General features: G+C 39.2%; 1 protein-coding gene across 9 annotated transcripts in view; it reads left to right on the top strand.

The window, feature by feature from the left end:
• The first annotated feature begins 3,060 nt into the window (after positions 1–3,060).
• The window catches only part of R3HDM1 (R3H domain containing 1), a 50,118-nt gene continuing 26,621 nt past the window's right edge, over positions 3,061–26,557 (top strand). For 5 of the 9 annotated variants that reach the window (XM_021548663.2, XM_021548658.3, XM_021548660.2 and 2 more), the window contains exons 1-13: positions 3,061–3,174; positions 4,015–4,225; positions 11,326–11,367; positions 11,819–11,908; positions 17,121–17,235; positions 19,312–19,390; positions 20,904–20,963; positions 21,045–21,185; positions 23,664–23,772; positions 23,871–23,966; positions 25,273–25,310; positions 25,393–25,443; positions 25,598–25,809. In XM_021548663.2, the coding sequence (XP_021404338.2) occupies positions 4,055–4,225; positions 11,326–11,367; positions 11,819–11,908; positions 17,121–17,235; positions 19,312–19,390; positions 20,904–20,963; positions 21,045–21,185; positions 23,664–23,772; positions 23,871–23,966; positions 25,273–25,310; positions 25,393–25,443; positions 25,598–25,809 (1,204 nt within the window). In that variant the 5' untranslated portion in view covers positions 3,061–3,174; positions 4,015–4,054. Of the gene's footprint in view, positions 3,175–4,014; positions 4,226–11,325; positions 11,368–11,818; positions 11,909–17,120; positions 17,236–19,311; positions 19,391–20,903; positions 20,964–21,044; positions 21,186–22,665; positions 22,797–23,663; positions 23,773–23,870; positions 23,967–25,272; positions 25,311–25,392; positions 25,444–25,597; positions 25,810–26,557 lie in introns of those variants that run through there. The other 4 variants (XM_021548665.2, XM_021548659.2, XM_021548657.3 and 1 more) reach the window with 3 other exon arrangements.

Genomic DNA, 26,557 nt, shown 5'->3' with positions numbered 1-26,557 from the left:
TTCCTATCTCCATCTGCACTGCCAACAAGGAGGAGTTGGAACTCTTGATGCTTCTTAGAGAAATTGGATTAAGTGGAGTAGATCCTATTCCCAGAAATATCTCTGCTCATTACAAGTCATTTAAGTGGGTTTACATTTGGTAATTTTCAAGTCAGAGCCTGAAATGAGGGACCCAGTGGTTTCTCATGTATCAAGATTCAAGAGGCTGCCATCATAAAATTCAGGAATGACTTTGCTTGATCTATTGGGGTTTTTAATGACTTATACTCTAGGCTGTGCAAAAGAAAGCAGTTAAGAGTGCAGCACTGACTGATTTTCTGATCTGCTGGCTGCAAAGCTCGTGTCTGTGCAGTACTGGACATCATCTCACAGCTGATAATAACACTTTCCTCTGAAAGGAAAGAGGAGCTGCATAGACAAAGTGGTGACCACTTGTTGGAAAGAGGATTACCAGATTTTAGGATGAATATTGGGGTATAATGTTGCTAATATGACAAAGAAGAATGTACATTCCAGTACTGAGTATTTAGATGGGGACAGCAGTCCTGGGTGAACTACATAGGTATGACATTTATCCTCCACTCTTACATACAAGTCCTTTTCCTTCCTGTCTACTAAAGTAGGTGTCTATTTTTGTCACCTATAAAAGATACTAGAATGGGTAGGTTTTCTTTCATGAGATGTGTTGGAAGCTGTTTGAGCTTTTAATTGCAAAATTTCCCCTAATATTCAGTTTTTTCAACTGTTTATATAATTTTAGGGCAGAACCTAATTTGTGTCCCTCCTGTTAAAATCTGCAAATACTATGTTGGTCTGTATTGCAATCCAGTGTAAAGCCAGTGCTGGGATTTTGTTTCAATTAATCAGTTTGCTTACCAGACCCAATTTTCTCCCCAAAGAACAGAGCAGCTCCTAAGGACTACTTCCTGCTTTTTTTTCTCCTTTTACCTGTCCTACATGAGACAGAAGAAATTAACATCCAACTGTGTGGAGACGTGAAAGAGGTGGGATTCATAAGGATGGGCTGTGGTTTGCTCCCCCACTCAGTCTGCAGCACATGAAATCCCTTAAATCTTTTTTAAATCCAGTCTGTGGAAGTTTAGAAACTAGAACCAGATTATCTCAGCTATGAAAATTTGCTGAATTAGAGGAAACTTCAGGAGTGGACTCTTACTCAAGTATTTAAACTCACAGGTGTGGATTACAAGCACAAGGCTGCATTACCAATCTCAAGGAATTTATGACTGGTATTATTAAAAAATAATCAGGTAAGCAAAGATTCATCTTTCTATTCTGTATGCTTTGCTGCTAGTATGAAGCACAGGGTTTGGCATTTACTCGTAGATGTACATATGGTGATTCCAGTTGACTCAAAATAGCTCCATTCTATGAACCCAAAGCTGAGATATTTTTTGGTGTGAATTGGAGCTCCACAGCTTTTCCTCAGTTCTGTCTCTTTGACTGTAGGATACATACCACCAAATCTGCAGGCTTTAAATCTATCTGCAGGGAAAAATCTGTTCAGAACAAGTTACAAACTAATTTGCACTTAGTTTGTCATAGGAAATATAAAGACTTTTCTTGTGCATTAGTTTCCTGGATTGACCTAGGCAAGCAAAGATATTTGCAGACTGTGTTTTGGTAACTGAGTATGCTGTTATGTGTTTTTAAAATAGTGTTACAAATGGACAGGCGCTTGTAGTGTATTTGATAGAATTAAAGAAAAACTTGAAGATGTTGATTATCATTACTATTTTGTGATTTGTGTAGGAAGTAGTAATCAAATTACATCTACTTTGCAGTATTATATTTGCAACTGGACATAAATGTTTTGGGTTTTGTTTTGCTGTCTTCAGCCTGTAATGTTTTTTAACATTTATCTAAATACTGTACAAATCACATGTCAGTCAACAAAATGAAAGAGTATCTCTATTCAAATTTTGTTTACTGCAAAGGTTCTGAGCTTCTTAATACATTTTATATCAGCATCTGGATTGTCTGGAAAAAACATCTCAATAACCAGTAATCCTGGATATCCTTTGTTGCATTTTTGCATCTTTTTATTTCCAATTTGTTCTTTCATCTGTAATCCTTTCCACTCCATTAGATTCAGTAAATAGGATCTCTTACAGATCTGGACCATAGCCAATCTTTTATCTTTCTTTTCCAAGCTTTGCAGCAAATTTCAGTACTCCAGATGTGTGTAGTACCTCATCTCTCACCAAACAGTGTTCTTCAGCTCTGGAGCGAGCAGTGGTTGTAGGCAGGCTTTAACCTCCCATGCGAGGGAGCGGGAGGGAGCTGGGCACCACCAGGTGTTTCAGGGCTTCACTGGCTCTGCTCTCAGAGCTCTGCCTGGCTTCCAAATGCTTCCTTGGGCCTGGTGCTGTTACTTACTCTCAACTCTGAAAAAGAGGGAAGATGGAAAATCATCAGTTTTGCAAAAATGTGTAAATCCTCATTCCAGGGCAATTATTTTCTTGAATAAAGTAAAGCTATCTTCTGTGATTCCAGTAGCCCAAAATAGGGCTTATGGGTTGTACTCATACATGATTAACTCCAACAAAGAGAAAAACAGTTCTGCTGACAGCCATTTGTGAGCTTTCATGGCCTATTACTCCTCCACACCTGCTGGGCTGCATATTTCAGACTCTTTGGGAAAGATACCTGCTTGTTTATAGAAACAGGAATGCCAACAAAATGTTTATTATGACTACTTGTTAACTCTGTAATGCAGAAATGTCTTGGATGTCCAATGAAACTGTTCCTGCTGCTAGATAGAGCGAGCAGGATGGATATGACAAATGCCGATTTCTTTGTTTTTTTGGTTTTTTTTGTTTTTTTTTTTCCTCTCCTTAAAATGACTATTTAAGTTTTTAGGTGTCATCATGGTCCATCTCCCCTTCCGCAGCAAATAAAGTATAATAAGTATAATAAGTATAATGCATTTCCTCTGTTGATTTTTCAGGCATTCAAAAGGCATGTTCTTGCTGATTCAAGATCAAACAGTTCTGTCCAGGACTCTACACTGGGGATAAGGACATGGGACTCCTGCCAGATTCCAGCTGGTTCATCACAACTGACATCTTGGCTGACAACTGTGAAAAGGATCTTCGGATTTTTCTATTTTATTTTTGTGGGAGACCACAATCCCCAAACTCTAGGACATATCAGGTACTAAATCAAACACTAAGCTTTTCCATAACATTATTGGATTGTTACTTGTTTCTTATGAAGGAGTTTAGGCATTCAGATCTTACTTTTTATTTCTTAGAGGAAATGGAAAATCTTTGGTTTTACATCTTGCAGTAGCTGAGTAATGACAAGAAGTTGTATTTCTTATTTCCTATGGAAAATTTGGAGTTTAGTTATTAGTTGTCTTTACATAGTATTTTAAATTATCATTATAAATTGTAATTGTTGATTATTACTGTAATTGCTGTGGTTATTAACCTAATTACCAAATTGTTTCTTTCTTTCATCATTGCTGTTTTTGAGAATGCTTAATTTTATTAAGACTAAATTCCTGCATTCAGAACTTGTCCAGTTATTACCTGTCAACAAGGAAACTTTAAAAGTTCATGAAATTTATGAATGTTAGCACACTTGGGGGTTATGATTCATCTATTTACTTCCAACCCTTTTAAGATAAATCTATATGTAATTTTCTTTTCCTTTGAGAAAATCATGCCTTGTTTCTCTTGGAGCCTGGTTTGATTTAGAGTATCTGAATGTTCAGGTGTTTATTTTTAAAATGTGGAAGAGAGAATCTGTGAGCATTATCTAAGAGTTTAGCTCTCAATTCTTGTTTGTGTGGATGTCTGCTGTTTCACACCACTGATAAAAGTGATTAAAAAGAAATTACTCCTTCTATTACAAAACAGAAAAAGTGTTATAGCAGAGGGGGATCCTTTTGGAGAAAAATCATATTTATTTTGGGTAGCTGTTTAGGTATGGGTAGCTTTTTAATTAATTTTAAATTACTCAATAATTTACTTCTTCTTTGTCCTTAAGGTTCCATATTTCGTGTAGAATTTTAAAATAACCTTTTCTAATGAGGATGTCTGATATTCTTACTGTAAAAGATGAAACTGATGCAATGAAGGGTTCAGAAGCTGAATTTAAAGACACAGACCCAGTTGAAAACCTAAAAAAATCAGGAAGTCAGGAGGAGATTCAAGTGGAAAAGGATGAAAATTGTCCTGATAACAAAAACAATATGCCGGTAAGCAGCTTTTCACTTTATTTTTCACTAGTATATCATGTTAAATAAGTCTGTGTCTTGTTGTTTTCCATTCTCTTGATCCTCTTATGTTTCTTTAGTACAGTGAGAAAAACTTGGTTGGTTTTAGGGAAGCAAATATGATGATTATTGCTTCCTCTCTCCTCCTTTGCCCCACTTATCTGTACTCATGTAAATATGACTCAGTCATTTTTAATTCTGTGAAGTAGATGAGGGGTTTTGCTGGGAAGTGGACAATTTACCTGTGTTTGTTTCCCTGAGTGCATATGTGAAGTCTTCCACTGTAGCAGAGCAAGGAACAAACTCAGGTTGGCTTTTGCTGCTGCTGAATCCTGACAGAGTTTGGAGCTGGGCTGTGTGTGTGCTGTGTTGCTGCTTTGAACATGGTGCTGCAGCTCAGCCAAGCCTGTCTGCCTTGGGCAGGGGTGGCCAGCTCAGGGCTTTTGAGCTGTTGCACTTTACAGGTGGCTGAGGTGTAGATTTTCCAGCAGATCTGTTCAGCATAAGGCTGAAGTAATCCAAATCCCCAGGAGGCAGAGGGATCCAGAGCTCCTAAGGCCAGCAGGTCTGGGTGCTGCCCCTGCACCTGCAGAATGAGCTGGGGAGCATCATCCTGCCTTGGTGAGCAGCAGATACTCCCTGCAATTTTTCTTCTCTGATCTTCACTGCTTGACAGCTTTGGTAGGTGACTTCTAGGTAGGAAAGCTGAGGCAGTTCCTTGTGCACACACTGAAAAGCTGAGGCATATAAATGGATGGCTTTTGGAGGTGGGAGAAGTGAAGTACCTGTAAGGAAGCCATGGCATCACATTTCAAGAGAGGAGGCAAGGCAAATAGTGTGAAAATACCTTGTATCTATGGATAACACACTTATAAGGAAGGGTTAGGAATTTGTGGCCACACATATTATCTAATCTAAGATTTAGGTATGGGACAAGAGAGCTCACTCCTGGCTGAGGCTGCCCACGTGGTCACTGAGGACTAAGCAGCTCACATGAGGGGAGGAGTTTAGGAAAGCAACTGAAAATTTCTGACACAATCTACAGAACAGGCCAGATTTGTAAAAGGAAAAATAGAATCTTATGTTTATCAAAAGCTATAGATGTCTACAGGAATTTTGTTTCTGTGGGTTAATACTAAACAATTTTTTATATAAATCCTGATTGGGATCTGAGGGATCTCTTGTGGATTGCAAAAACAGGACAGTAGCTTATTAGATTCTCGTTATTGAGATTTGAGTAAAAGGTTCTTTGGGGAGTAGTTTTGTTCAAGACTAACAATTCAATATTCCACTGAGTGAAGTAAGCTTTATCTGCTGTGTTAAATTGCTTCCAGATAAATCTTGTAGACCACTGCAATAACAATAGTTTTACACTTTAATATCTGCTGGCTTTATTAAGGTTGGCATCAGTGTAAATAGATAATTTTATGGAAAAAATAAATCCTTGAAATGAAATATTTCTCCTGTAACTGAGAAATAACTGTAATCCTGTACATGAGAAATAACTGCTCCTGAAAAGCTGGGAGATATTATAGCTGAGCTGGTATTTTCTTTAATTTACAGAATATTCTAGTACTGAGCCTTAAAAATTCATCTACGATTTAGTTATTTTTATACAGTTCAATAATGGAAAAATCTCATTCACATTTCCTCATTTAACAATTTTTAGTGTGGAAATCTCTGTGAGACTCAAGTGGCAAATAAGAAATAAGCCTTCCTGCAAACAACTGCTGCTGTCTCATCAGAGTGCAGAGGAATGAACCTGCCAGTGCTGGCAGAGGCTGTGGCTGGCATTGGGTTCGTTGCTTGGCTGGGTGCTTGTTCAGGGGTGAGAGCTGGTGGTTGAAATTATTATCTCACATCCACAAAATGGACTGGACACTGTGTGGTGAAGGCTGTTGGATAGAAACAGCTCTGCTGTCAGTGCATTTAGTGTGGTGTCCTGGAGTCTCCATCACAATCAGAACATTGCTGTTACATGAGCAGTTTAATTAAAAACTGAGGCCGAGGATGCAGATTTCCAGAGTGGCAGGAAGACAGAAAGTTAACAAATGGAACCTGGCTACTGTGAGCAAGCCCCTTGCAACAGCTGAAATCAGCAGAAGTTAATGTCATTTGTTCTGTGGAGGCTGCCAGTGCAAATACATGTCTCATATTTGAGGATTTCCCATTTAAAGCATGTTTTATGCTAAAATACAAAACAAAAATTTGGGGTTGTCCATAGTAAAAAAATCCTTGTGGAACAGTAGCAGTTAGCAAGTTTTTGTCTACTGGATGGGTAAGCAGTTTGAAATTTCAGTGGACGTAGTACTTGTCATTAAGTGCAGGTTAAATGTTACTGTGGTGGTGGGGAAAAGAATTTGCTGAGAAATGTTAGAAAAGATTATCACAAACTTACTGGAATTTGTTGTGTACTTCTGTTTACTATCTGAGTGCTTCAGAGGATGGGTTGGTCATGGGGGTTGCATGGGGGCTGGATTTGGCTCTCCTCCCCGGTGGCAGAATCGGTTTGGTACCTACTGACAAACTACAGTCACACTCCTTAGTGACTTCATCACTTTGACTACTTTAAGCCAAAGAAGAAACTTAAGTGATTTATCTTCTGTCTAAACTTGACATTCCATCAATGGAATGCTCAGTGATGAATTTAATGCTCAATTTATGAAGTAGATCATCTAAGCATGTCCCATCATCAACTTTGATCTTAGCTACACCTTCCTCCCATGGCTGTATGCTCTTATGAATGGATTCTGAACTATCAGGTTCATGCAACACATTCAATTCAGGCATGTTTCTGGAACAGCACAGTTCAGAAATTGGTGGTTATATTTTGAAATGTAACTGTGGTTGTAAATTCCAGATTATTTGGAGGTTGTGCATTAATAACTGATTGGCTGCTATATCTATTGTTGGAGATACAATGTGAATGAGAAAAATACCTAATTATTGTACATGGCAGCACTCCCAATTTCTTGAAGCAGAGCAAAAGTAGAGATACTGATACAGAGAACATTTTTTGAACTGTCATATTTGCAGTGAGGTTCAAGTGCCATTTGAAAAATTCTTTCACAAAGGTCATGGGCACATCAGCGCTATGGTGGGTTTTGTGATCAAAAGGGTTTTGGTTCACCAGTCACTGTTGTCTCCCACCTGTTCATCTTACCCAGGCCAGGTGACAACCAAAGAATTCAGAATTAGCTGGAATACAGGGTGTGTGTTGCCTCTGTCTCTGGGTGGTGAGACAGGCAGTGTCATCCACTGTAAGGACAAAGCTGCAGGAAATACTGACATCAAATTAAAGATCCTGGATTTATCCTGCAAGATAGTCCCTTATGTTTATTATTAGGAAGATCTCTGTTTTAAAACCCAAAAAGCCTTATGGCATGAGTGCAGGGTTGTACCCATCTGCTGTATGATAAAGGCAAGGCAAATGTTGTGTTGAGTATAATTCTGATTTTGTTTTATGCTAATTAAGAAGATATTCATGTCCTTTGGGGAACTAGATTTTTTTTTTTTTACTTAGCAAACTGATATCTCTCTTCCTGCAAGTATCTTCCTTCCATACTAGCACAACCCTTGAGCATCTCTCTCTGTTTCACAGCTGAAATTCTCCAAAGTCTTTCCTTGCCTCTTCCCAAGCTGTTTTGGTCTTGTCAGGATTTACCTGTCTTTGTCTCCAAGATATGGGATGTCATAATTTTGAATAGATAAATGATTGGGCAGATTCTCTTATTCTTCAGCTGCCTCCATGTCCAAGGGTGAGACTATTTTTCCATCAATCATCCTTTACTGTATAATGGAAAATTGCTGTCACTGCTCACTAATGCAGGACAGCAAGTAACCATGGACCACACTGTTCTTTCCCTCAGCATTACAAAGCTATCCATGGTTCTTGGGACTGGAGCATTTGACTGGATTTAAAATTGAGACCTAATTTTACAGAAAGGTAAAAAACTGAATGTCCTTAGAACACTGTTTGTCCAGGTTTGTCATGTTGTGCCTATCCTCAGAAATGCCCAAATGGTACTTCAGAAATAAAACCTCTTCTCACAAAACCTTTCACACGTCTGAGTTTGCCATCTTGTGCCTGACCTGTTTTTATCCAGCTTGTTTAGACAGCACAGTGATGATAGAGGAAGGCATGTAACAGCTCCAGATCTTTACTTTGCATTTAGTATATGTGATCTGGTGAGGTACTTAGGAGAAAATAAAGTAGGCAAATACTCCTACTGAAAACCTGGTTATTTATGTTTTTGATAAAGGCTGTCTTACTTCCCTTTTTATTTTGCAGTTGGAAATGTAACATAGTAGCTGGTCTTAAAAGTTGTGTTGGTGGGGTTTTATCAAAGGCAAGAACCTAATCATTATTTTCATTATGCAATTATTTGGAATGCTTGCTTTTAAACACTGTCTTGAAATCCTGCCCATAATGACTATAAATAGGGCTTTCATTAACACAGTGTTTTCTTAAGGCAGTGAAATCTTTGAGAGCTGCAAATATAAAGAAATTGCCTAATTTGCACTCACCAAGGATTGCATATTCTAAATGAGCTAGAAATTATTTTTCACAAATGGGGAACATAAAGATGTTCTGTAGGAGCAAAACTTCATGAATGCAGAGAAATTAGGATAGAGATAAAATTCACAGGCCTGAAAAGAGAGAAAATGTGCTTTAATAGCTACAATGTGCATTGGCTACCTGCTGTTCTGGAATTCAGTGGAAGTGGTATCATCCATCCTCTGTCAGTGTGGTTGTGTCCAAGAAAGGAATCACTGGATTGTACCCACCCATCTCCAAGCTCTGGGAGTGCAGTTGCTGGTGGTGTCAGAGGACTTTGGGGTTTGTACTTGCAGGCCAGACTTTGCACCACTGGGTTGTTCCTGTGGTCTGGCCCCACCAGCTGTGTTCCAGTGCTTCTCACCTGACATGTGTGTGGTGCTTACTGCTCACAGTCACAGCTGGGTCTTGGGGACTGGGATTTTGTGCTTTGGCATCCTTAAAGTCACACAGGGAAGCCAGGAGTCCATGCCTATCCATGGACAGGGTTGGACAGGGTAGTTGTTTCTAGATGAGAAGTTTGAATACGATAGGTGGAGTTTTACTTGTCTCATCTATGAAGGAAAACCTCCCTCTTACAGTGGCTCCCCAGCTCTCCCCATTATTACTAGTGTTTAGTCCCAGCAACCATTTCTTCCTCTTTTTTTTTTAATCCCTCTTAAAAATAACTGAAATATGTGTGACTTACCTAATTAGTGAGCAGTAACTCAATGTCCTGTATAACTGAATTCCCTCTTGTGCCCTATGAAATCTGGATCTGGGGTGTTTGCTTCCATATATTCTTTTGGCTTATGTACTGGCTTCAAAGTTTGCAAAATTTTGCAAAACATAAACAATTGCCTGAGTATAGATTCTTTTGCCTCTTGACAGTGAGTTGAGGACTCCACTGACAGTCCTGATGTGACTTTAGATTTGCAGTGCTTGATTTGAACACACCTAAGCTGATGGAGGCTGCAGTAATTGATAGGAGCTTGGGAAATCATCCAGTTTTTGAAATTTAGTAGCTTGGTGTAACAAAAACTTTGCAAGGGATATGCAGGGCCAGCTTTCAGAATGCAAGGAATGCTTTCAGAGGAGACAAGGGAAGGGAAAACATAATTTGCATGTAACAGAAAAACTCAAAGTCTCTATGTGGTTCCAGGTATGGAAACAGCAAAACTCAGAGTCTGAATGGTTCCAGGTATGAAAGCATTTGAACTGTCTTTGCTGCTCAAAATCTCAGCAAGCTTCCTTTAAAAATCTGTTGGTGAGTTCAGTTAGTTTTCAGTGCAGCTATTTAAAATTCTGTTACATAGTGAAATGAGCTCCCCTTCTGCTTGCTCCTCAGCTAAGCTGGTGCAACATCCAAAATAGACATGTGTCACTTGAGGAAAATGAGAGAAAAAGCAGTTCTGCCTTTACATGGCAGAGCTCTTTGCTGTAGGTGAGGTTTCTTTTTAGTGATGTTGTATGCCCTGCTAAGAAGTTCAGTCACTTGATAGACATCTCCTGTGAGCTAAGGCAAAGAGAGCTGCATTCATGGAGTTTTCCAGGGAAGTTTCTGTTCAGTTTCCTTTTTAAAGGAGGAAATATTATCCATTAAACATTTGAAATTGCATTACTGATGTTAATTTCTCCTTACAAATATTAGGCCTGTGCTCACTAAAACCTGTTCTGTTAAAAGCTCGTCTAATCATCAGGTTTAGTTCTCCAGGGAAACCAGTATTTAAATTATGTGATGCCACTCTAAATGTTTCTATTCTTGTGCTACTGGCACTGAGGGTTGAGTTAGTTTTAACTGTGCAGTTAACAAATCATTAAATGCTTTTGTTGATTTAAATATACCTTTCAGCTGTGCATACTGTAAAAGCCTGGTAATTTTTTTAAGGAAGAATTGTAGTAGAAGAAGGGCTTTGGGAGGAAAAAGCAAATTATTGCATAATAAGTTACTAAAATGGCTCTGGGAGGAGAAAAAGCATATTAATTCATAGTAATTTGCTAAATGAAAGAAGAAAAAAAAAAGATCAGTACCCCATTTTAAAATATACTTGCATAGGTCCCAAGATTAAATGAAAAAAACTCCATGTGTTTCAAGCTGCTTTTGACAGGTTATCATCTGTTATCTGTTCTCTTGGTAGAGGTAATGCTTTTCTTTTTTTAATACCATTCTTCGAGGTAGGTTTCAGGAACTGGAAGAAAATTTATAAAAACCATGTCACGTTGCCAAGGAAATTAGGAAACAAGAACTGAAAGTGTAGGAGCTGGCTGAGAGCGTAAACTGCTTGGATGCCAGTGAACAAGGATAATACTTGGTTCCTGTAAAAGTGCTCTGATACCTATTGTTGATAAATGAAGAAGGGAAATCAAGGACAAGCCTGATGAAAGTGGGAGAGTGCTGAATCCATCAGCCCAAAGCACCTGCTGTTCCTTCCACAGATCTGCCCGTGTCAGTGCTAACTGTCAAAGCTTTCTCTTGTACAGACTCTTGCATTAACACTTGTGCCCCTGAGCTAATGTAACCCTTCTCTGTTGTGCCCGTCGCCAGCGGCCAGCGCAGTCCTTTGGGCAGACGGCCAAAAGGTCCAAGGTACGGTAGCCCGGTGTGCTGGCATGCGAAGGGAGCCCTTCATGCTTGGTGCAGCTTCGTTACTTTGTGGAAAGTGCCTTTAGTTTTATTTTTTGGCATTGTAGCTGTGTTTTATTCTGTTGGATTTTTGTCTTGCCTAGTTGTTTGCTTTTGTGATTTTGGTGGCTTTTCTATTTTTGGTGGCTTTTTATTGTTATGGAGAGAAACACTTTCCCAATATTTTATTTACTTTTCTTTAGATGTGCTCTGTTGTTCTGGTAGTGCCTTCAAAAGCTGCAATTGCTTGGGTATTTTCATCCTAAAGGGAATTATTTATTCTATTGAAAACATGAAAAATGCCGTTTTCAGCCATTTTGTTTTTCATATAATGAATGAAAAAAATAACGGCTTGTGGTATATTTATATTATCTTTTATAAGCCATAGATTTTAATTTTACATACTTTCCTTTAGTCAAACACAAAGTTAAAGTTAGTTCGGAGCCTTGCTGTATGTGAAGAATATCCACCACCTCCCACAGCTGAAATATCCCAGGACCTCCAGGTAAAAATCACCTTACTGAAGTTTCTGGAACAATTTCAAGTAACTTCTTGTTCAAAAAAAGTCTGTTGGGTATTCTTTAAATATGTGGATTCTATCTGGTTTTAATTTTTTTTCTTTTTTTTTTTTACTACTGATCTAATAGAGGTGATAATATCAGTTGAAGAATTTGCTGCTTTGTTTTTCTGAGCTATACTAGTTGATATCTGTGGGCAGAAAGAGGGGGTTTGTCAGTTCTTTTAACTTATTAGTCCAACAGTACACTTGAGGGACTCTTAAACTGCTTAAGTGCTGTCTGTAATTAGTAAGACAGAAACATTTTGATTAGTATGGAACCTAATTTATTGTCTTTTTACATTTTGAAAATGGAAACAGTTGTAATTTTTGGTGTAACTGAATTTCTGCATGTTAGTTCCCAGGTGCTAGTAGCTCTGTAATACCTGCCTGAAGTATATTTGAATTAATCTATTAAAATTATAGAATACACGTACAGAAGTTCCTACATGCTGAACAAAAAATGTAAAATTACTTCAGAGAATTTAAACAAAATCCATGTTTCCTGACTTTACCTTCATACCAGTCTGTATTTTCAGAGCAAAACCCTACTGCTGGCTTTGTTTCTGTGCATGAGTGAGGACCATCAAAATGCTGGGTTTGTTCATGCCTATCAAAACAGAAATGGGCCTTTGCTGTTATTGAAAAGCTTCTAAACTGTGCTTTTGTGAAAAGACTCCCTTTGGTTAAGAAGGAAGCAGTAGAAAGCAGGATGTGAAGGGGTTTTGCTGAAGAGGTGGTAATTCAGTTCTGAGGAAAGATGGACATTGAGAGCTCATGTAGGTTTTTGTCAAGCTAATTAAAATTTTTTGAGACTGAAACAGTAGGTATGGACTGAAACCCTCCAGGTTTGCGGGGGTTTTGTTCCTTTGGAAAAATAAGGAAATAGTATTTTTGTGGGCTTTGGCTAATATATCAGAATTTGAAGTGCTGACTAGAGGAATTCAGAAACTCAGCCTGCTATCATGATGAAAATCTAAGTCATAGTTTGGAATAGATGCAGAGTAAAGGATTAAAAGCCAACAGAAGAGTTATTGATGTTTATAATGATTTACAGTTCTTTTGCAATGTTTCCCATAAGATAACAAAATAGATTGAAAGGTCTGGTCAGGCTGAGTTGTTCAATCTGAAGCAGTGGGGTTTAACTTTGTCAGTCACTGTAGCAAATTAGAAGACAGAAACCTGATTTGGTGGACTAATCATCCATAGTGTATTTCCAACATAAGAGGCATTAGGAATTTCCAACCTCCTGCACTACACAAGACCATGTGTCGAATGGTTTAAAGTCAGACATTTATAAGGTGGTGCTTGTGGCCAAGTCCTCTGGGAATCTGTCCCTAGCTCTGTGCTGCCAGGTGGCCCTTGAAAAGAGTCCTTGCAGCAGCAGGAGGGATGTCAAGGCTGGTTCTGCAGAATGAATTGGATTGTGTGATAATTTAAGTTTGTACAAAAGAAATACCAGAAAGCAGATTGCTTTAAGAACAAAATTAGAGCTAGCTGTGAGTTTTCTTTGGAAGCAGTAATGTAGAAGAAATGGTTTATGAATCCCAATAGCTGTGCAGAGAATGATTGCAAGAACAAATTTAGTTCTTCCCTGGAGGGTGGAGAAATGTGTTGGAGAGTTAGAAGTGGGAATCTGTTACAAGTTCTGATGCTGGAGTGCAATCCTGTGGGGCACTCCCATGGCCCTCTGTAACAACTCACACAGGCAATTTCTTTGCCCATTTTGCCTCCTTTCCCAAACTATCTTTGGGAAAGGATGGAAGAGCTCTTCATATGTGCCAATCAGCTGCTGTAATTGGGACTAATAATGCCTCCAGCCCCATACTCTGAAGCATTAATTGTTCTTGGGATGTGTGGGAGGTCCAGTGGCTCAGGAAAGGATGAGTCTACCTTGCACAGATGTCTCTGGCAGCAGAAGAATCACCTCTGATACTTCACCTTCTTGGAAGAGTCGCTGCTCCATTGTATCCATGATTGCAACTAAAAAGTGGCTTCCAGTTTAGTTTTAAGAAACAGGACAAATTAAATTCAGGATAATCTTGCTGGTGATATTTGAAGAATCACAATTTTCAATTATTAGACAGCGTTAGGCTTGATAGGATGAAAAATACATGTACTTAACTAGGGAGTGGTGCGAGTTTGGGGATGACTCCATGGTCTTGTCTGTGACTGTTCATCAGTCGCCCCTTCACACCAGCAGCTCCAGCAGGGTGAAATTCCTGACACACGGGGGTGCAGGAGGCACTTAGCAAGGCACCACTGGCTGCTTCTCAGAAGGCTGCAATGGAAGAGGGTGGCAGACCAAAGAAATTGTCTCAAGCAGATGAATTTATATTCTGATATAGGTTTCTATTTTCAGTTGCAACATGAAGCAAGATACTGCTTCTCCCTGAGAAACCCAGATAAGAGCTTTGCATATTTTTGTTACTTTTTAAAAAGCACTGGCAGCTCTTTACTAAAAGGTACTGTGAAAGTATGAGCTTAAAATTTATTGTGAGAGGAAGAACATAACTGTGATATGTTTGATCTTTTATCTTTGTAACACTAACTCTATATTCTCTTGCCATCATTTGTGTAAACATCAGGTTGTTCTGACTCTATGTTCTAATACAAAGTACAGGCACTTGCAAAGGGTGATGCAGTTCAGCCCTTTTTAAGGAAGAGCTGTTTTCATATGAATGACAGTTGTTATTATGAGTAACAACTAAATAAATCTTCAAAAAGTTGAACTTTCTAAGCAAAGTAAAATAACCCAATGGAGAGGGAGTGGGAGGAGAAGGCAAGGGGCTGTAACGTTAGTTTCTATTGATTATGTTGGTTTTTCTGATAGGAAGCCCAGCCTCAGTGTGTAGGTCTTTGAGAAATATTCTTACCTTTTTCCCAAATGTATTAATCAGATTTTGATGGTTTGGGGCATTTCCTGTTTGTTCAGCTTTTTCTTGTTTAATCAAAATTTGGTGACAATTTCCTCTTCTACAATGATGGCTTGGGATGGGTGATCAGAGTTAGGGCTAGGAGTCTGTTCAGTCCAAATGCCAGCAGAGACCTGCTGCAAACAGGGTGGGATTAAGAGAGTTTTACAGGGGAAGAGAAGTTAAAAGATTTTTCAGCAGCTTTCCAGTCAAGTGGGTCATATTTAATTAGATGCTACAGTTTTTATAGCATGAAATCACAAGAAAGTGCCCTTTGGTACCCAGTTCTGGTATATCACACTTTGAAGTAGAGCTGGTGGTAGTAGCAGAACTGGCTGTTCAGATGGTGATTCCTTTTTTTAGCTCTTGTTGGGGAAGGAAGTATGAAAATGATTGCTTGCTGAGATCCTTTGACTAAACTATTGCTGTGTGCATTACTTGGAATGAGTTTAGAAGTTGCAGTCACTTTTCTAGTGAAGAAACATCAGACTATGAAAATTTCCTTAATTTAATGATAGTTTGTAGAGTGTTACTGTAACGTGGAGGATAACACATTGGTGAATCCAAGTCAGGAACAATTTCTTAATAGGACAGAAACATTTCTTTCTCAAATAAAGTTTGCACAGCTACTTGGTGACAAATTAATTGCTCATTTGAATTGCACACAGATTTATGAGGCAAGGAATACAAAGACTTGTTCTGGACTCCTTAAGGTGAATTCTCAAGACTAGGAAAGAATCAGATGAGAGAGTTCCTTGCTGGTGACTGGGGATGGTATTTATCAGATGTGGTTATAGATCCTATCCAAAGCTGAGAAGGCTTCATTGACACCGATGGGTGAAGCCTTAGTGGGTGTTCATGAATTAGGAAGTTTAATTGGAACATTTATTGTGGGGAAAAGTCATAATGAAAGGGAAAGCTGGTAAAACTATCAGTGACAGTTTTCCCCTCATTTGGAAAAGTTGTTGCCCCAAAGCTCAGATAGGAACGCCTGCTGGGCAAAGCCTGGGTGGTGCAGGGCTGGGCATGTGAACAGGCTCCAGCCTGGTGGATCCTGGCTAAATTTAACTCTGGCTGCATTCCACGGGTGAGATCAAGGCTGTGCAATGACACAAGAGCAGAGCTTAGAGCAAGAGCCTGGATGTGGGTAAGAAGGGGTTTGAGGGAGGAGTGAGGACTTGTGTGGGAAAGCATTAAGGTGGAGAGCAGAAGAGGGATAGGCAAGCGTGTGTGAGGGGCAGCTTTCTGGATTGGGAAGGCTTAGATGTTGTCAGGAATGTGGAGGTGACAGCAGGGACTCCCATGGCATCTAGGGGACCAGAACTATCATTTGAGGGATTAAAAGGTGACAGGGGAGTCTGGCTCTGGCAGGACCTGGCCACTGCCCCTGTGGGAATCCCTCAGGCACGGTGAGTCCATTGCTCCCGAGCTTCTTGGTTCTGGCTGTCTGAAATGTGTTCTTCCTCCACTGACAGCCTCCTGAAACAGTAAAGGGGCATGGAAAACAAACTGCAGTCTTGCACTGTTCAGGGTATGTAGGGGACCATTATGCCAGTAATTTCAGAGGGAAACTTTTTGCTGTATTTGAGAAACAGGTTTTATAATAGCTCACCTACTGGTATAAAACCATGGATTTTGAGGTGATTGCACATAAAGCTACTCTATCAAAATACACAGGAAGTTATGAAACTAAGCCTTGATGACAAGTCTGCAAACTTTGCTTTGATATATTGTACTGTAAATATTTCCCTTTTTTGTGGATCTGGAAATGCTGGTCTTAGACATTTTTGTTTTGTTTTTTCTTTGTATGAACCAAATGAAAACTTGAAACAAGCTTTTACAGTAAAGAACTGTGAAAAATGGGGAGGAAAAAGCATTGTGGATGAGATATGACTTAAAAATATAGAGGCTGTATAAAATTTATACATCTGAAAAACGGGAATATTTTCTTACATGTATGGAGCAAGATACTTTGAATTAATTTTACAATAGCATTCAGGGCCTGGAAGTGTGTGTAAAATTCTAAAATGTCTGTGATCCTTTCTGTGCCTTCTCTGTACACTCTGATTTACTGATAAATAATTTTGTTGTGTGGCCACATGGAGCACATGTGGAATCAGAAGGAATATGTAAACAATTTTTTTGTTGTTTCTTCATTATTTTGCAGGTAATATAGTACAGAAAAGTTCTCCTGCAGGTATTGTTTGAAATAATTTGTGTGGTGACTGATTTTTACTTTTTGACAGGAGAAAATTCAGATCCAGTTGTCACAGTCTTTTGAAAAAGAAGAAAAACCTGCAAAAGATGAATCAGAAAAGGAAAAATCCAGTGATAAACTGTCCAGAAAAATGTTATCAAGAGGTTTGCTCTCTCTCCTTGTGTTATTCAATATACTGTATAGATAAACATGTGAAAATACAATTCTGCTTCTAGGTCTTCATTGCATAAACATTGCAGTTTTTTTTAAAATTTTATTTGCAAATTAAGCATAGAGATCAGACACCTTTGAGCTAGAGGAGAATTGGTCCCTGAGGAAAGAGAGCTTTAGAGACGTTGTCAAACACTTCAGCAAATGCTTTTCCTTTCTGTCCTGTCTGACTGTACAGAGCAGCATAAAAAGCAGCTGTGTTGTCTCACTTGTATCCAAGGGTTCTTTAAGATAATTTTACGAGTCAGTGGAAGCTCCTGTCTTGTGAAGCTGGAGTGGCACAGCTCCCTTTGTACTTTTTCTGATCCTCATTCAACAGGCATCAGTGTTCTCCTTTGTTTATTTTACTTTTGATAGTATCTAGAATTTTTGCAGTAAAGTTTTGGAGTAAGGGTAGAACTACATAAATAAAAAGGACAAGCATTATGTTTTCACTTAAATATTTCTGCATTCTAGAGTTACAGTTTATGTGCTGAAAATCTTTGGGTTTTAATCTGAAAGAGAGCTGTGAAATCAATGCCATAAACTATCAGTTTATGTCCATGCCGCCTAATGCCTCCTACAGGTAGAAGACTTTATGTATTTAAGTTGGCAAATAATTTTACAGCTCTTGCTTTAAATATCCACAATGTTTACCTAAGTATCTTAGATCAGACAGATTATAGCAAATAGCTTTAGAGCTGGAATTCTTTTTGAGACAAGTGGCACTTGCCCATCTCATGTCCCACAATTCCATGAGGCATTCCTTGTTTGGAATTTCAGTGCAGCTTGTTCCAGCTGGCAGCCAGGTATTTGTGAAATAAAAAACATTGGGATGGAGAACTTAACCTGCATTTATAAATCTCAGTCTTTGAAATGATGCTCTAAACACCATCCCTAAATACCCAACAGGTAATGATGGGGCTTGAGGGCAAAGTGACAAAATGCCTGTGGTAGAGGTGGCTGTTCTGAATCCAACCTCTCTCCTCTGAAGGTTAATTACTTCCCAGTGTAGGATATGCCAAAACAGAAAACTATGGAATCTTAGCATCAGTTCTAGTAATTCTAACTAAATCATTGCTCACTTGCAAATTAGAAAAATTGAAGTAATAAATATTGAATCTTGATTTTTTTTTTACCAGGGATAGCCTTTTTTTGCCTTCTCTTCAGAATCAAAAGTAATTCCAAACCATAAATGCTCAGACTTGGTTGGTTTCACTTAAACTCTCTGGACAGCTGGAAGAGCTGGGACCTGGTCATAAGTCTGAGTTATGCCTAACTAAGTTGACACTATGTTAACACATAAGTAGTTCTTGGAAGACATCTAGTTCCAAAAATACTATTCCAACACCTGTTGGTTTGATTCCTAGTACCTAGAACCCAAAGGTGCTCATGTAAGGGAAGATTTGGGGTTAAATCATTCCTTTCAGGGACAGATTTTAGGGGATAGTGTGTAACTGAATACTTTCCTTCCCTGAAACCAGAAAGGAGGGGGAAGGTTGAGACTTCTTTTGGTAACATCTAAACATGATGTTGTGCAAACAAAGCCCAACAGAACAAGGATTTTTATTAATACAAAGCACCACCTTGTGAAGGCTAAGCTGTTACATTCTGAATTACAAAATTTCTTTGGGCAACATCCAGTAGTTGAGTAGATGGGCTGCTGCTGCTCCACAGATGTGTACACACACTGCAGTGTAGTATAGTGAGAAAATGTGGCAGGCTGGTGGAAATCAGGTCTCTCAAGGTGATTACCTGCTTCACAACATACAGCCAGTTGTTGTTGATAGTGGTGTTATTGAAACTTCAGCTTCTGCATTACCCTTGAATTAGGGAATAGTGGGTGGTGGTGGGTTTTCTGTTTTTTTTTTTTGACTTGTGGACCTTTTTCCTGGAAACTGGAAGCATTTAATTTTGGCAGTAACGTACTTAATGGTTATATAGTATTGATCCATATATGATATGTTCAGCAATAATTGGAAAACAGATTCTTCAGAGTATAATTTTGCTCTCTTCCCCCTCACCCTTAGATTCCAGCCAGGAGTATACAGATTCCACTGGTATAGATCTTCATGAATTTTTAGTAAATACATTAAAAAACAATCCCAGGTAAGAATCAATAACGTCACCTTTCTTTATGCTTTTCTTTCTTCTTGTTGCCTGAGGCATTAAACTGCCTGGTTTTTTGTTTGTGATTTTATTTTTTCTCCCTCTTAAATGTCCAACCCCCCGTGTCAGTTATTCAGGGTGAGATTCTGTTGTACAGACTGTCTAAAACACCACTGTAATTAGTTTGCTTTTTGAGCAGAGGTTCAGGACACTGAAGTGGTTTAAATGCTTTTAATGCTTAATATGCAAATGATGTATTCAGTCATGTGCAGTTCTCTCCCTGAATGGGCTTCAGTACATTGTCTCTAGACCTTGTACTGTCTTGGCACCTGCTTGTTAGAGACCAAACTGCCTTCTCTGACCCTAATCTGTCTTGCACTGAATTTATAGATAAAGGCATTTTTTTAAGCTGTAGCATATAACTGTAGTTAGAGATTTTCATTCTGCATATCAGAAACCATATCTGACCTAATCCAAGTCCATAATTTGTTAGCAACAGAACTGACCTGGTTTTGTTTGCTCTGAGGTTTGCAGTCTGTCCCTGTCTTGTTTGTTCTTTCCCTCACTGGGGTTTTGTGCTGGCTTTGTGGCTGTAGTGCAAGGCAAGAAATTAACTTGGTGCAATTGTGCTCTGCCACAAAAGCAATTTCACTGCATTTGTTATTCATTCATATTATAGGTAGGACTTCCAGTGTGAGAACTTACTTGGTTTCCATTTTGTTCAGAATAAATGTGACATGAGCCATCATATGGCCAAAGCCATGGTCCTGTAGAGTAAAATTAGAAAGCACAGACCTCTGTGAGACTTAGTAGGTGGTTCCTATTTGAAGCCATGAAGCATCCCAGTGGAAATAAGGAATTGTAAATGAAGATCTCCATGTGTTTCCATGCACAGTGACTGGGAAGCTGGGTTATTAGATGTGCACAGATTATGAACTGTGCATCATTGGATATCATTGCATCTTAATAGTTTATTACAACTCGTGCAAGCAATTTCAGGAACAGTATTCCTTCCTACCATCTTGAGTTTTAGCTTTCCTGGGTTTCTAATATGTCAGCACATTGCCACATGTGCCAGCTTTAAACCCTTGGTTGTTGGTGATGTGCTCCATCACTTTCTCAGTGATCTCCTGATGTGCTTCACAATCCAAGGGCCAGCTGAGGCCTCTGCACGTTCCCTGCCCACACCAACCAACAAGGGACAACCTCAGCCCTGCTTTTCCTCCTGGAGCCTGTCTTCTCTCCATGACTGCACTTCCTGCAGAGCCTCCTGGGCAGGGACTTCTTGGAGGATCTGTGTACTCCGATATCTGATAGCAAAACAGCATGGTTCAATACAAAATAGCAAAAAAAGAATACTTTGTCCTAAAAATTCTGCATTTGACAATTGCTGGTCCTATTTCCAGTCTGCCATCATCCCTTGATCACAGCTCTGATCTGTGTATTCTTAAGATGAATACAGCTGCAGTTATTGGAGTGTCTCATATGTGAGTTGCTGTGTTTTTATTTTCAGGGACAGAATGATGCTGCTGAAATTAGAACAGGAAATTTTAGATTTCATTGGTAATAATGAGTAAGTACTGTACTCTCATAGGAAAAAAGAATTCAAGAGCGTTCCTGTTTATTTAATAAAGCTACTATTCCTTTCTTCCAGAGTACCAAGAAAAAAGTTTCCCCCAATGACATCTTACCATAGAATGCTGTTGCACAGGGTAGCTGCTTACTTTGGATTAGAGCACAACGTGGACCAGAGTGGGAAGTCAGTCATAGTAAATAAAACTAGCAGTACAAGAATGTAAGTGTCAAAGCCTTGAAAAACCCTTTTGATGTGTAGCTCTAACGCCTGGGATGTGTGAGGCAGTGATGCCATAGCAGTGAGCTCTGTCTCCTCACTGGGAGCAGGCATCAAGGAGAGGTAGTTGAGAGCTCTTTATGTTCTTGCTGTGTAATAATGTTATCTGTTTCATGTTTGAATTCTTTTGGGGAAAAAAGGGGTTATCTCTGAGTTAAGAATTTTTGTTGCTTTTCTGGCAGAGATGCATTGCTAATTTTGTTTCTGTGAAATACGAATTTATAGCAACTGTTTGTTTGTTTAAAGATTTACACCAGTAAAGTGTACAAAGTGCATTCTTTGTTTCTTTTGGATAGCAGAGCCAGCTCTTATCTTAGAACAGGGCCATTTCTGATTTGGTGAAGGGAGGAGACTTGCTCAGCTGTGGCTTTTGTATTGTAAAGTTCTACTGGGAAAATTCAGCTGTTAAGGTTCTGTTGGAATAGTGTTGCTTACAGACCTCTTATGGCCTTACAAATAAACATAACAGGGAAGACAGACATCAGTGGAAATGTCAACCAGGTTAACAAGCTGTGGTGTGCTGCTTTATTGTGAGGGCTGGGGAGTTCTTGGAGAAATCCCCAGGAAAATCCATATTGCAGAGAAGATAGCACTGGGGCCACAGCAACTCTGAAACCTGTGCAGAATTGAGGTTTTCATTCAAGGGACCCAGCTGTTCTCTCCATTCTCTGCACTTGTTCTGTCTCCTCATTCTTTCTCAAAAAGACAAAGGTCTAATGTGTTGACATATTTATGCCACCTAGTTTCTAGTTTTAACTTAGAACATTTGCCTGACACTGTTTTTTGTTGGTCTTGAACATGAAAACAGGAATTTACAGTGCCTGCATATCCTAATCTCAGTCTCTAGGTACACTCTTTGTAGCTTTGGGAGAAAAAAAGTAACTATCCACCCTGTTTTAGAGTCAGTAGGACTGAAATGATATGCCACACTGAAATTTCACTTAAGTAAATCATTTGTCCTCAGAAGTTTTAGAAATATATAGAGAGCCTAAATATATGTTGAATACTTGTATTATTTATGTATGTGGTTTTGCTTTGGCTGTACAATCTATATCTAAATTGACCTAGAAAGCCAGACATTTCAAATCTGTTGCCTTTGCATCTACCAGTATCTCTAGACTGAAGTTTCAGTCTACCACTTCAACTGTGGAATAAGAACTAATAAAACTAATAAAGGGTTATTTCATTTTCATGCTTTTTAAAAAAAATTTAGACCATATTTAAATAGCTTGTGGCCTCTGGAAGCCCCTGTAGGTGTAGTTACTAATTAGCAGGCATTTCATCTAACCTGCAGACATAAAGATTCTTGATGTTTTCAATATTCTTATTTTAAATCACTTTGGATACAAAATAAGAATTTAGAAAGAAAACCTTGGAGATCTGCTCCATGTGGAATAAAGCCAAACTTACCTTTTCCTCATAGGCAGGTTCGCGGCTCCCTCGCCGAGCAGGGATGTTACTGACATCAACCACCCAGTGCACACTGGCACGTCTCAGTGGAGTGGGAGTTGGTGATTGCAGGGCAGTAAATTCAGAGACCTTTAAAAGAAAGAGGTAAGACAGTCTAAAGGTTCTCTGAAATGCCTGCTAATTATGTTTGGGCAGCCAGTACCCAATAGGCAGGGCTGGCTGTTTCGTAGAAAAAGCTCCCCTCACTCCATCCAGAAGTCCTAGGTAATGATAAATAACAGAAATAGAGAAGAGCATACATTTATTTTGTCCTCTATTAGACAAATATTTCCTGATTGTCTGAGCTCTTCTCTTACGATAGCAGTAGTTTTATTATTCAGGTACTTGGTATCTCTCTTCCATAAAAAGGATTTGCAAAATACCACTTATTCTTTCACAAAGTAGATAAAATACCAAAGCAATATTTATAATCTGTTGCTTCACTCTCTCCCTATGACTGTGTGAAGCTCTTGCTTGCCTGCATTATACTGTTCTTCTCTTACTCATTTCTACTTAATTTTGTTTTAGAAGTTTCTAAGTTTCAGTGATTTCTCTTCTACCTTCTTTCTTCTGTTTTCCCTTGAAATGAACTCTGAGGTATTGCGGCTCTAGCGGCAAACACCTGTCTTCACTTCCATGCATGCCCAATTTCCATTGCATGGCACCAGTTGGGATTCAAAAGCACTTCTGATTCCCCAAGGGCGTGTGGTTTGCTTCCCACCTTAACTGGAAGTTGCAGCGAAAGCTTTGAAGGAGGAAGAGGTTTTTAAAAGCAGGTTTGTTATGCCTCAGGACAGGACTTGTCAGGAGTGCACCTCATCTTTTCTGTTGCCCAGACAGCCAAAATCTATTATTTCAATTAGAATATTAAGTATGTTTTAAATTGCTCTTGAATATATTTCAGTTTGTTCCACTGTGTGTACAGTATGCTTACAAAACCATAAATGTTTTCTTTGTAACAACTTTTCTCAGACCTGACCAAAAGTTTTGTGAGCATATAAAGGATGAGAAGAGCGATGACTTCCAGAAGCGGTACATCCTTAAGAGAGATAACTCTAGTTTAGACAAAGATGACAACCAGGTAAAGCACACATGGCTTATTCCTTCCACTTGCTGCGTTTGACTGTGCATTCTTTGACTGCTTTCGTCTGTAAAATAACACTGTACCACTTAATTTAGATGAGAATACGATTAAAAGATGACAGAAGAAGTAAATCCATAGAAGAACGTGAAGAAGAATATCAGAGAGCTAGAGAAAGGATATTTGCACAAGATGTATGTATCAAAACCAGTCTGGCACTTTTTTCTGTGAGCCCTTCATACACATACATGCACAGGTGGCTTTCCAGGAAGCTTCTGTTTCTGAATCACACTGAGCAGATAAGAGAATGTGGCCTGAGTGAGTTTTAAATGATATTGCAGTTCGTGAGAAATCTTCTGTTTTCTCTAATCACTGCTGTATGAAACTCAAACAACCCAAGAATTATTGAGGAGTGTTCTCTAGCATTACCCACTGCAAAGCGTTCCCCCACTTTGCATTGTTTTACCCTTCACTGCAATTTAAGTTACAGAGTTTTGGTACTGCAATCATTTGCTCAGAGCAATAATTAAAAGAAGAAAAAAACTCCAAGCAAATTAAAAACCGAAAAAACTCTTTTCTCGCTTGTATCTATAGCAACCACATTATGAGTGGTCACAGTAAAATGATTTGAGGTCCCATATGTGAAATTCCTGTCAGGAATCTAGCAGTCTGATCTGACTGGAGATACTCGGCAGGATGACATTACAGGCTACAATTCAATTGCAAATAGCGATTATATTGAGTTAAACAGAACAAATATGTTTCTAAAAAATGCGTGTTTCTTTTAATAATCCACTTCTGACATTTATCTATAACTCTTGCACATCCAAAACCAGATTCCAAAGAGAGTAATGAGCTCTTGAGAGGCTAATTCTTTCTTTGTTCATTTTAGTTACACACAAGAAGAATGGACTTTTGGATATAAAATTACGTTTTTCTTTTGCATCTTAATTTACTATGTATTACACCCTTAGAAGCTTTGTGCCAGATGTTGGGAGTCACAGTCAAGGACATAATTTCAATCAGGAGCAGCCTTTCTGGTTCTGTTCCGTGTGCTCTGTAGCTTACCCAGACTCGTACCCAGGGCATTGAGCAGTTACTGCAGCAGCAGTGGCCTTTCCCCCTCCACCCTTCCCAGAAGATAAGGCAGCTGAGGTGCTGTGACAGCCCTGGGAATCACACACCAGCTGCAAGTGACAGAAGGCACCAAAGGTCCAATGAAAGAACTGTAACTTCAAAAAAAGTCTGATAGAATCCAACTGAGCAGCACTGTAACTATCCTCATGCTGACTTTGATTTCCTGCACATGAGCCTTTTTATATTGTCTTGTTTCCTCATGGAAATTATCCACCAACAGGTAAAGTTTTTCAGGCAGCTTAATTTAAAGAGGGTGCTGTAGAAGTCTGTGTATAATGCATAAGACTCCAGATTGCTGTATGTTTGTGTAGTAGGGGTTCTAGATGCCATTCATATTAATTTCTGCACTTCTTTGCCCCTCAGTCCCTGTGTTCCCAAGAGAATTATTTCATTGATAAAAGGTAAGAAAATTTGCTGTTTAATTCTGCTTTGTCTTCCTATTTTCTTAATAAATATTAAGCTATCTTATTAAAATGTCAACAGAATCCAGGAGGAAGAAACTAATAGTACACAACAAAGACGACAGATACTTAGGTATTTGATGCTTTCTTCTAAAAAACAAAACCCAAAGTATTCTGCATGCATTTACCTCTTCTTTCTTGGTTTTTTGTGGGTTTTTTTTTTTGTTTTTCTTTTCCCTTCATTTCCAAGCACTGCTTGTGCTAACAGTTCAGTTTGTACCTCGCAGAATCAATAAGGAGGCATCGGGGAGATCGGCCAACAGCCACCAGAGCAGCACGGAGACGGAGCCGCGGCCCTGGAGCAGCACCGACTCCGACAGCTCCCTGCGCAACCTGAAGCCCGCGGTCACCAAGGCCAGCAGCTTCAGCGGCATCTCGGTGCTGAGCCGCGGGGACAGCTCTGGCAGCAGCAAGAGCACGGGCAGGCTGTCCAAGACAGGTACAGCAGCCTGGGGCAGGCTCTGGGGCTGAGCCGGGTGGGCGTGGCTGGTGTTGCCGGTGGGGAGGCTCCGTGCATCCCATTCCCTCGGGATACAGGGGCTGCAATGACCCTGGACATCGACAGACCCAGCCCTAGAGCCCAATGTGACAAATGCGGTGAACACTTCCAGCGTTGGAAGGAGAATTTTCAAGTAGATGGTTTGAAGTTCAAAACCTTCTCTTTCATGCAAAGGGTTTGAAAACATTTTTTACCAGAAATATTTTAGTATAAAATATTTGGGGTTCGGGTCTCCATTTCCAGTGGGGTAAAACTGCATTGCACCATCTTAGGAAACTCTGCACTGCTATCCTACTAGCTCAGATAAAACAGCATTAAAGCCTATGAATTGGTAGTTATTTTTGTGTTCTCTTTCTTTTGTTAAATCAAAATGAATATGGCTCAAATGCTTATTTAATTTTGAGACTGCTGAGAAATGAGGTCAGTGGAATGAAGTTCACTGTTTAGTTTTCAAATTCAAAAATGCTGGGGAAAAAGAAGAGTCAGGATTTCAAAGGGGGTTAACTTGTAATTAATGTGAAAACAAAATCTCAGAAAATATGGGTATGAATCTTCTGTGGGTCAAAATGAAATTTAGTAAATATTTGCATTTCAAATGCCAACATAATTTGTTCCAGTTGCTAATCTCTGGAGAATTTTCAGGCTTGTAATACTTGGGTGCGTTATATGTGGCTGCTTCAGAATTTGA

The sequence above is a fragment of the Lonchura striata genome, chromosome 8 (assembly GCF_046129695.1).
Source record: "Lonchura striata isolate bLonStr1 chromosome 8, bLonStr1.mat, whole genome shotgun sequence".
Classification (NCBI taxonomy): domain Eukaryota; kingdom Metazoa; phylum Chordata; class Aves; order Passeriformes; family Estrildidae; genus Lonchura; species Lonchura striata.
Note: the sequence above shows the minus strand (reverse complement) of the source record. Positions and strands in the feature narration are given on the sequence as shown.